Below are 10,520 nucleotides of genomic sequence, written 5' to 3' on the forward strand. Positions count from 1 at the left end.
AACCAGATTGACTATCTCCTAGGTAATTTAGATAAAACATCAAATCAATTAAAATCGTTAGAGCCCGTTAGAGCTAAAAGAGGTCTTGTAGATGGTCTTGGCTCGGTAATCAAAAGTATAACCGGGAACCTCGATCAATCAGATGCCGTTCATTATAACAATCTTATTAAAGAATTACAGATTAACCAAAATAAGGTAGTGTCTGAATTAAATAGTCATGTGAGTCTTAATAAAGATTGGATAAGTCACCATAGTAAAGTTTTGGACACATTGGTTGAAAATCAGAGTAAAATTAATACAACGTTAGAAATACTACTAGATGTAAATGCCGATAAAGAAAAGAGTTTAATTCAAATCGCAAAATTTTCCCAGATTTTGGCAATTTTGAGTGAAAATGTAGAAGACTTAAAATACGAACTAATTAGAATAGAAAACTGTTTATCTTTTATACGTGCTGCGAGCACGCACCATTCTATGTTAGATATTAATGTCCTTAGGAATATGATAGATAAGTTAAAATTAATGTATGGAAGAGATAGAATTTTAGGACTAGAACTTAGAGAATATTATGATATAATACGACCAGGTTTTTACTATGTAGACAAACAAATAATTATAACTTTTCAATTTCCCATAGTTTCAGTAGACGTATACGACCTTTTTAGATTATCTGTAGTACCTAATAAACATAGGCAAGCCCTTATCCCTTCTTACCCTTTCATAGCAACTCATGAGAACGTATTCGTGTACATGGAGGCAGAATGCCCGAAGTTCAGTCACAGTTACCTCTGCAATAAAGGAACCAACCTTCAACTCCGGGCTACCCCAGACTGCGTACACCAACTAATAATAAACCAAGACTTACAGGAATCCTGCCAAGTAACAACAGTACTACTACAAAAGCCAGCAATGGAACAGCTCGATGATCAGCACTACGTCGTCTCGTTCCCTCAGCCGACGAGAGTTCAATTAACATGCGAAAGAGAAGATTACAATTTACTGCAAGGGAGTTACCTAGTGACTATTCCCCTCAATTGCTATCTACGGACCGCAGAGTTCACCATTACGAATGACAAGGACGAAATAAAAGGTCATCCTCTGAAGCTCACTAAAATCCCATATGACGTAATGAAACAAGTTGCAACCCCAAGCCACGTACACCTGAAATCTATTGATTTGAAAGGACTACACAACGTCCAGAACAAACTTTTAGTCGAGCCTCCCTTAACACTCGATACAAATGAAACCAATGTCCTATATCACACAACGATACCCCTATATGTGATAATAATAGGTGCATGCGCACTCGTTATAGCCATTAGAAGCCGAAGACGCAACTTATGGAACTGCAAACTTCGAAACGCCCAAGAAGCCAAACCAACATTCAATCAGACTCTCGAAGACCCTGAAAAAGCTGAAAATCATATAGGTGGCCTACCAGCAATATTTTCACTAAACGTTAGAAAATAATTGCTCATCTGAGGGTGGAGGAGTTAGATATCGCAGTACAAAGGAAGCCGCCGACTCCACAGTTCTACAGAACGAAGGCACAGCAAATGCACCGATCACGAGGCGCTGGATCAGCACACGTGTCGCGTTTTACCGGAACAACGTAATTTCTCAGTCAACTCACTTTTGGTTCAACCTTCGTACAATTGTCACCTATCCTTACAAATTAATATTGTAATTTTATTTCTTTAAAATTAAATTAGTTATAAAAACTTTTGGTTTTTTTTCGAACCTTCGGCTGCAGTTATCTTAATTTGCTATATATAAGGCTAAGGTGTGTTTTTTTTTAATAAAGATATTAATATAGTAAATAATACTAATAGGTAAAGTTTTAGTAGTAATTTACTACTAAACATCTGCCATTTCAGATTTCGTTTTTATTGTCTAGTTAAAATGATATTCGTTTTTTACTATATGTATGAAAATCTATAATGCTAACGACCACACGTTATGAAAATCCAAAATGAACTAATTAATGGTAATTTTGGTACCCAGGTATTAATATGAAGTGTTAATTATTGAGTATAATACGGTCTAATCATCATAACAACTTCATTATCATTCAATTTTTTGTTTGTTTACCTACCATATTTTAATCTTTTGTTTGTACCTATTGTAATGAAATAGACTAAATTTGTCAAAATTTGAGAGAGGACACTGCCTCCAGTCACACAGGTTTGTAACCTAGCTCTGGAGTCAGGGACTTCATTATAATATTGTACTATTTTTGTGACAATAAACATTATTATTATTATTATAATTCAAACTAACAAATACGGGTTCAGACTCCATTATTACATTATTTAGGTATTTATTGAATATTGAGGACTCAAATCCTAACATAAATTATAAAAAGTAATCCGTTTATGAACTGTAACTACAAATTCGCACCAATTTTTTTCACTCATAGTTTTTTTATGATATTATGTATATCCTGCCTACATTTTTGTAAATATCATTAATAATAATGTACATAATATGTATATAGTATGTAATACATTGCGAATAAATTACAAGTGCGCAGCAGAAATACAATGAGATAATATGACAATATATCGAAAAGAAGGCGCCAAAAGTATGTACAGTTAAATTTAACATTAAAAGATTATAAATACAAAAACTTACCTAAATATTTGTAGAGAATGCTGCGGTTCACTTCAAACCAATTTAAAAATTATGGTACAAACGTTATGAATAGACAAAAAGTCAGCTAGAATATTAGTTTTAGTGTAAATGACACTCGAAGGTGAATCCAAATACACCCTTTAGTTTGTCGTTTTATAATAGTGTATAACACAACGTTTAAATAAGAATTTGTAAACGCTGCGCCCGTTTGACCGAATATTTCAAATGTATGGCCAAGTGATTAATCACGTGGTTTGGCTACGTCTTTTTCTAAAACTATAAAATTTAACGGAAAACTGACTGGGAAGAAACTGGAAAGAACGAAAAACTGGGATCCTATACTAACTGCCTCCGTAGCCGAACGGTTACTAAGGGTCGTATTCTAGAACTCTACTCAATGCTCAAGTCAGGATTTGAGTATGGTTTAAAGCACTCGAAATCATACTCAAGTCCCTGCCATTAGGGTCTTATTTCCAGTGCAACCCTGACTTGAGCATTGAGTAGAGTTCTAGAATATGAGCCTATGACTGCCACGCAGAGGTCGGGACCTCTGCGTGACTGCATGGTTCGATTCCCGTGCCGGGAGAAAAATTTTATGGCCTACTTTTATTTCTCTCGTGAATTTGGGTGTAATTTGTGTTTGTCTATGTGTGTGTCCATGGCACCCGCGATACAGGGTTTCCCTAGTGCCATGAGTGTGTGCGCGATATTATTATTATACATTTGTTTCTACATTGTCTCTACTGGAGGTCATTGGATTTCATAATTTGATACCCAAAATGTGTTGAAATTTCGTTGTACCCACAGAGCGAGTAAGTACGGTCGGCATAAAATCCGTTGTATATCAGTCATTAATTGATATGCTTACCGCATATAAGTCAATTGTTGTAGCAGGTAAACCAAGACGAGATCTTTCCAGACACGTCTTCCTTCCGATGTTGCTTCCTAAGTTGATTACTGCGAAGTACCTAAGAACAAAATTCTAATTAATTTAGAGATTTTTACATCGCAGCATCACTATCACACATTACTACCTTATAATTATACTCTACAATTGTATCCCACGTGATTAAAATTTGTTATACTTTTTTTACCAATATATTTCATTTATGTACTTTACAAAACTACGTTTTGTATTTGTATAATTTTGTTATAATTCATATATCGATTATTACCTTACCTAACCCCCCTCGCTGTAACTTAATCTCACCTTAATGATGGGCACAGTCTCCTTGACACCAAGTCCAAATTTGTCAACGTTGATAAATAGTCAACTACTTTATTTCCATGACAATTGTTCACGATCATATATATACCCTCGACTGGTCCAATGTGATTGCTTACATTCAAAAGATTCGTCACGCCCTTCGTGTCTAAGTCTGCAGTTGCGATTTGCACGTTCACGCCATTCTTTTCCCATGAACTAAAACAATATTAAGATTTATAACTTCAAGATTAGATCATTAATAAATCGTCACATTTAAAAGGATCATACCGAATTTTTTGTCGAAGATAGCCAGAGGATGAGCAGATGTGTAATAACAATTTCTTCGCTCCGCGACGAACCAATCTGTCAGATAATTGGATGCCAACGATTTCGTCGGCACAAACCACCACGTGCGAAAGTGCTGGCGAACAGGTGACCCTGTAAATGAAAACATAACAGCAATATGTATTTTCTGTTTAAAAAAGACTTTAGAAGCTTTTTAGAAATCAGCGTTTAAGGAGTGCCACCGGAGGAAAAGCTGAAAAATTGTTTTGCTACACCGAACGGTTTAAGTATTTACTAATCATAATACCATTTGAATCGTATCACCTGCCTGGTGCTTAAAAATAACAATAGCTCGCAATATGTCTTCTACTTCTATTTTTTTTTTACTTACGGTTAATGCTTTACCCTCGTCGCCATTTAAAATGTCCGCTCCTACAAGTTATAGCGTATTGGTATTTGACTCGCCTACGCACCACCACGTGTGTCTGTGTTGACGGTCGAACACTGACAGACCCCTTCCACACCCACACATGTGACGAAGGCGTTCGAGACAAATCATAGACACTCCACATGCACTACAACACCTAAGGATATTGTCTAAAGAATGTGCTAATCTGTTACACGACAGGATGTACTTCACCCGATCATACAAAATCTTGAAAGTAGGCTAAAATAAAAATGTAAAACGAAATATCTAACTATGCTGTTAATTTTTATATGGAGATATTTCTCTTTAAGTTTAACAGAGAACTTGCTAAATTTTGGTTTTCAGCTGAAGCCCTATAGTTCTTAAATTCACATTTATCCCATAATTTGAAAATTGCCCAGCGGTTCAACGACGCGTCGCGCCGCCCGCTGCCCCGTCAGTCGCCATCCGGCGCTTGTCAACGTCGGATCTGAGTCAAATTTTCCTGTTCTTATTTTATTCATATTAATTTTGAATTCACACCTCGCACCCTAAAATATAGGCTCACGTTGACATATCTCGCTTTAAGGTAACACGAAGGCAGCCCGTTCCGACCGACGTGTCCTAAATGCTGATCTGGGAATTAAATGAGATCTGAGAAAAGTTCGGAGTATCGATTCTTACCTTGACTGCCAGACTGGCACTTTCTGGTGCATTCGCAGTAATACTCGGCCACGATGAGCCGATGAAGCCAATAGATTCAACGCACGTGGAACATCAACTGCGTCGTAGATAACTCGCGACAGAGGACGCACAAAACCACGGGCGATACCTTCGCTCATCAAAGTTTGAATCGCCTGAATAAACCATAAACGTCTTTTTAGTACGCATAATATTTTGCTTTCTATTCTAAGTAAGATATTGAACTGATTTGCAAAGACCGAGCAAGCTCAAATTGCTCTTTAAACGACAGAAAAAAAAGAAGTACAGAAAGAACTGGTTTGTTATTGATATACTCGTCAATATTATCTAATAGATTAATAGATCTTAATCGTTTGTTGCGTACTTTGATAGCCTCAGGATCGCTGAAAAGGTCGTTGAAATTAACGCGCGCGTAATTTCGACCACGAGTTAGGTAAAACATCTTGTAAGTAAAGTTTTCTTGGCTGTTGATCTGATCGACATCGACCACGAAACCGGAATGCTTGCAAACTTTACAGTACATCTGGAAACCATCACATGTTATTTAGCAACAAATTAATTCTCAATCATTGACACAAATAAGTCCCACACAGGTCTTCTTGACCTGTAGAATTGCAAAATAGCTTTACCTCTTTAAGTTCCCCTTTAGCTGCTGTGACAACAACAGAACATCCCTTTCCATTGGTCTGAAGTATGACCATATCCGAGAATGAAGGGTCACGGGAATTGAAAATGTGATCCTCTGAAATAAATATCAGATAATGGATACCAGGAATGGATTCTTAAATTAAGAAGTTTCAGACTACACGCAGTACAAGTACTGTAAGTAATAAATAATACTTATGTCTTGACTATTATGCTTCACGTCGCCATGCACACCTTAAATTGTATTCTCAACGCTAAAAAATTGCTCATTATTACATCAAAATTAGTCATTTCGGTATCACATAAAATACACTCCCGGACACATATTTCGAGCCACCTTGCATTTTTAGTATTAAATGCCCTAAGCTTAAAAAATATGTTTGATTCATTGATTTACAAATAAATGGTCGACGGGTCTAATACAAAAACCACGAAAAAAATGTCCAAAGTCAACCTATTTAAACGTAGTGACATGTAAAGGAATATGAAAAAGCTAAAACGTTGAATTTAAATTGTAATGTCATCGCAGTACTGTCTAATTTTGCTTGCTTCGCTGTCAGCCGAACAAACGAAGACTGAAGCGTGAATGACGCTCTGTATACGATTTTGACGCCCTATAAGTTCAGACACTTTTTAGCGCGGACCCGACGTCCATATAATTGTAAGTCAGTGGTTTGATTGATCAAAAATATTATTGCAATTTTGAAGCTGGTTTACTAAACGTCATTTCCGTATATCCGTGCTGAAAATTTGATTTCGTAAAACCAGGAAAAAACGAGTTTAAGTGTCACAAGTCTTGAATTCACCGTTGTCAAATGAAATTCTAGTAAAGAAATTTCTATTCAGTAACTTGTAGTGCCCCCAAGAGCGTTGACAACGTCCGACATGCGATTTGGCATAGAATTAATTAACGTCAATATGAAGTGCTGTGGAATGTTCTCCCATTCTTTCTCAATGGCAACTTTCAACTCCGGTAAGGTTTGTGAGGTTGGGTGGTGATCTCGAACATGCCTTTTTAGCTCGTCCCATAAATGTTCTATTGGATTCATATCCGGGCTTCGTGCTGGCCATTGCATGGTAGTAATACCAACGTCATGAGTTATTCCGTGACGACTCTTGCAGTATGCGCTCTTGCGTTGTCATGCATGAGAATAAAATCTCGGCCTACAAAGCCAGCACATGGCGTTGCATGAATTTCGAGGCACTGGTGAATGTATCTGTCGGTATTTAATGGTGGCAGCCGCGGCCCCGTCACAACCTCAAGCGCAGTTTTGCCTTCGGTGGACATTCCTCTCCAGACTGTCCATGAACCCCCGCCAAAGCTAAATTTCTCTTCAAAGCAACACTGCACAAAACGCTCTCCTTGTCTTCGGTAGACCTTGTTTCTTCCATCATTACCATAAACCATAATCTTAGTTTCATCAGTGAAGAGTACCTGGCTCCACTGACGTGGAGTCCAATGCAAATTGGAGTTGCGCCATTCGATGAGCTCGTGTCAATTTGGGCCCGTTCGCTCGCTTATGTGGAGTTAGACCACGTTCCTTAATTCTCCTTCTCACAGTTCTAGCGCTAACAGGCACTCCATGAAAGTCTCGAAGCTGTACTTGGATCTGTACTGAAGTCAGTTGACGATTTCGTAAGCTCGTCGTGAAGATAAATCGATCTTGCCTTCCGTTGTCACTCGAAATCGTGGTCTGCCTTGACGGCGAACATAGCCGCCAGCCTCTAAGTACCGATGGTATAACCTTTGCACAGCGGAACGACTTAAATGCAGTTGTGTACATCCAGACTGCAAAAGTGCCACAGCTTGTGCGGCTACTTCAGGCGAAGTGTTCATAATACCTTCGAGAAATCTGGTTAAATTTAAAGGGAAAACAATGTAGTACTCCTTTATTGTTAAATAAAACAATTAAATAAAAAAATATTGAAATTATTTCATTTTGACTTGCACCTGACGCTCCCTTATTTCTTTAAAAACTTTTCTCCGTTTAATAAAACAATATTTTTATATTCTAGGTCTTTCAAAATAAAAATTCAAGGTGGCTCGAAAGTTGTGTCCGGGAGTGTATTTAATAGTTTTGTATATTTGAATAAGGTCCACCTTCTATCAAACTTATAATTGTTTTACCTTTCAGTTGTGGAAAGAGTCTAGTCAAAAAACGCTTCTTCGATATGTCGCTCACTGTAGTAAATACTTCGCTACCCGTCGAGAGCGCGATTGAGATTAGGGCTTGTCCCAATGCACCAGCTCCTCCGTGAATTAATATGGAATGCTTGTGTGCAATAAAGTCCATTTTCTGGCGCTACAAATTGAAAACATCGACACTTAGTCGAGTCGCGAATGATTTCAATCCGCAATAATCTACACTTATTTAGATTTTGCTACATGGCAATTTATATAAAGTATGTTTATGTGATACATAAATATTAGCTTTCGTCCACTACACAAAGATTATTAATTACCCTTTTGGACTTATCCCGTAATCGCGTTCCACCAAGGAAGGATATGAATTAGCGGTGGTGGTAGTTATCAAAAACCACGTAGCAACATGCCACATTATACTGCTGATAATAAGATTTAAGTATGCTTTGATGAGAAATAGAAGAAAGAAACTCAAAATACTAACAAGGATATAGTAAGCGTGAGCGAAAGCAGAGGGTATGGTGACAGCGTCTTCGAGGGTCCAGTGTTTAGGGACAGGCCACACCAGTTCGGGGATTGCTAACACCGTAGTACTTGCTGCACCTCTAGGTAGCAAACCCATCACTCGCTCGCCGCTATAACAAGAATAGGATAACATTTACACAACGTTTTGCAAATAAGATGGATTAATTATTAACAAATAAATATTAATGTGTAAATTACGAACATTTAGTATACCGGGTGGAACAGAATGACCGACAAAGCCGAAAACTGTGAAGAGTGTTAAATATGTACTTGATTGTACTGAAAATCTTTTTGCTGTAAGTGTAATATTTCAGAGTTATTCAACGACAAAGATTTGTTTAAAAAGTCTGTGTTGTCAACCCTGAACTTGAAGACAACCATTGGGAGGAACTCAGGGCAAAAATTTTGAACTTTTAATAGGTCGTTAACCTCCATTGATGGTCAGCTAATAATACTCTAATAAACGCTTCCTTCAATCAATCATGTGAATGATAGAAATCTTTAGTTAGAATTGTGTACATATTTCAATCATTATTCTGTATATTAAGTCATTATATTTGCACACTCCCATATATCGTTTTGTTTTCTTGGTAGCTTTTTGTATAATAAAATAAATCGTTCACTATGTATATATCCTATGAATAGTTATAATGTAAGAAAACCATACAAAACTGGTTAAAAGGATTAAATTACAATGATACCGAAGTATCTTTCGTTACATAACATTACATAATAGTTAAGATGCTAACTAATATAATTAAGTATTCATGTTTTATTGTAATTTATTGTTTTTGAACAAAATATATTGACTAACATTATGCTATAAGCACCGATTTGGATACCTACGATACAAGTAAGCAATTTTACTTAGTTTAGGTATATGACAAAACGTCTATGGGATTGTTGAATTTCCGCACTCTGGAATGGTATTTATATTTTTCATTGAGTAGGCGGATCAAATCACGTGAAAACCAAATGGGATATTTGTTATTGTTACATTTCTTTAAAGGGATGCATTCAGAAATTACAACACATAGTTGACTGTAAAAAAATTGTACCACGTCATTTATGGATAAACATTTACTAAATAATTCCAATCAACGGAACGCAATTTTGAAATAACTCTATTGTAGTCAGCCCTAAAAAAGTTCGGCCTAGCAGGAGTATTTACTCTCAGCCTAGGTTCACTAGCAACGTTAAGGCAGAAAGATAAAGGAGGGTGATGTGCGTTAATCTTTGATAAAGCGTTGTCGCTATCCACCGCGCAAACAGTCCCAACAAAGCCAGTGTTCAAGAATTGTAATTTTGAATAGAATTGAATTGACGAAGTTCATTAAACGCAATAAAATCTAGAAGTGCTGAATGCATCTCACTGCCAGTAGCAACGGGAATTGTGTGATGATGATGTGCAAAACACGCGACGAAATGGTGCAACGCCTGATGGGAGCTTTTGAAGAACTCCAGCAAAATGCCAATCAGATATTCTCGCGTGTGCGCCGGCACACACAAATACGTCTGCGGCTATGTCTGCGAAGGGGAGGTGGACATATTGAACACCGTCTTTAAGTAAGTAGGGGAGATCGGACCTGGACGTTCCCGGGGTAAGTTGTTCCCACAGCAATAACTTTGCAAGGAAAGATATAGCGATAATATGTCAAGCGCGTCGTTAAAACGTCAGATGATGTGTCTTGCTGGAAGCCACTTTAGTTACTCCGGCGGCGACGGAAGTGTGGCTATGCGCGTAGAGCTGTCAAAACATCACGTAAGTAAGTTTTTTTTGTATAAACTTTTTGGTCTGTCTTTGTTTATTAAGGACCGACTCACACGTAAATTTTTGAAAAATTGTAGTGATATTAGTAAGGTATCTTATTGTACTTAAAATTCTTATGACCATTTTTCGTTTTATTAAGGATGCGAAAGTACAAACGAGCTCATGTCAAATATTTTGACAAAGATGAAGACTTTCACTGCCT

General features: G+C 37.2%; 1 protein-coding gene across 1 annotated transcript in view; it reads right to left on the reverse strand.

Moving 5' to 3' along the window:
• The window catches only part of LOC113240115 (fatty acid synthase-like), a 45,746-nt gene that overhangs the window by 11,914 nt on the left and 23,312 nt on the right, over positions 1-10,520 (reverse strand). Inside the window, exons 22-29 of the mRNA XM_026477337.1 lie at positions 8,507-8,657; positions 8,008-8,182; positions 5,864-5,976; positions 5,599-5,757; positions 5,217-5,389; positions 4,130-4,279; positions 3,845-4,057; positions 3,503-3,602 (exon numbers count right to left, since the gene is read on the reverse strand). Coding sequence (XP_026333122.1) covers positions 3,503-3,602; positions 3,845-4,057; positions 4,130-4,279; positions 5,217-5,389; positions 5,599-5,757; positions 5,864-5,976; positions 8,008-8,182; positions 8,507-8,657 — 1,234 coding nt within the window. The remainder of the gene's footprint in view (positions 1-3,502; positions 3,603-3,844; positions 4,058-4,129; positions 4,280-5,216; positions 5,390-5,598; positions 5,758-5,863; positions 5,977-8,007; positions 8,183-8,506; positions 8,658-10,520) is intronic.

The sequence above is a fragment of the Hyposmocoma kahamanoa genome, unplaced genomic scaffold, assembly GCF_003589595.1.
Source record: "Hyposmocoma kahamanoa isolate Upper Pololo Valley unplaced genomic scaffold, ASM358959v1 120, whole genome shotgun sequence".
Classification (NCBI taxonomy): domain Eukaryota; kingdom Metazoa; phylum Arthropoda; class Insecta; order Lepidoptera; family Cosmopterigidae; genus Hyposmocoma; species Hyposmocoma kahamanoa.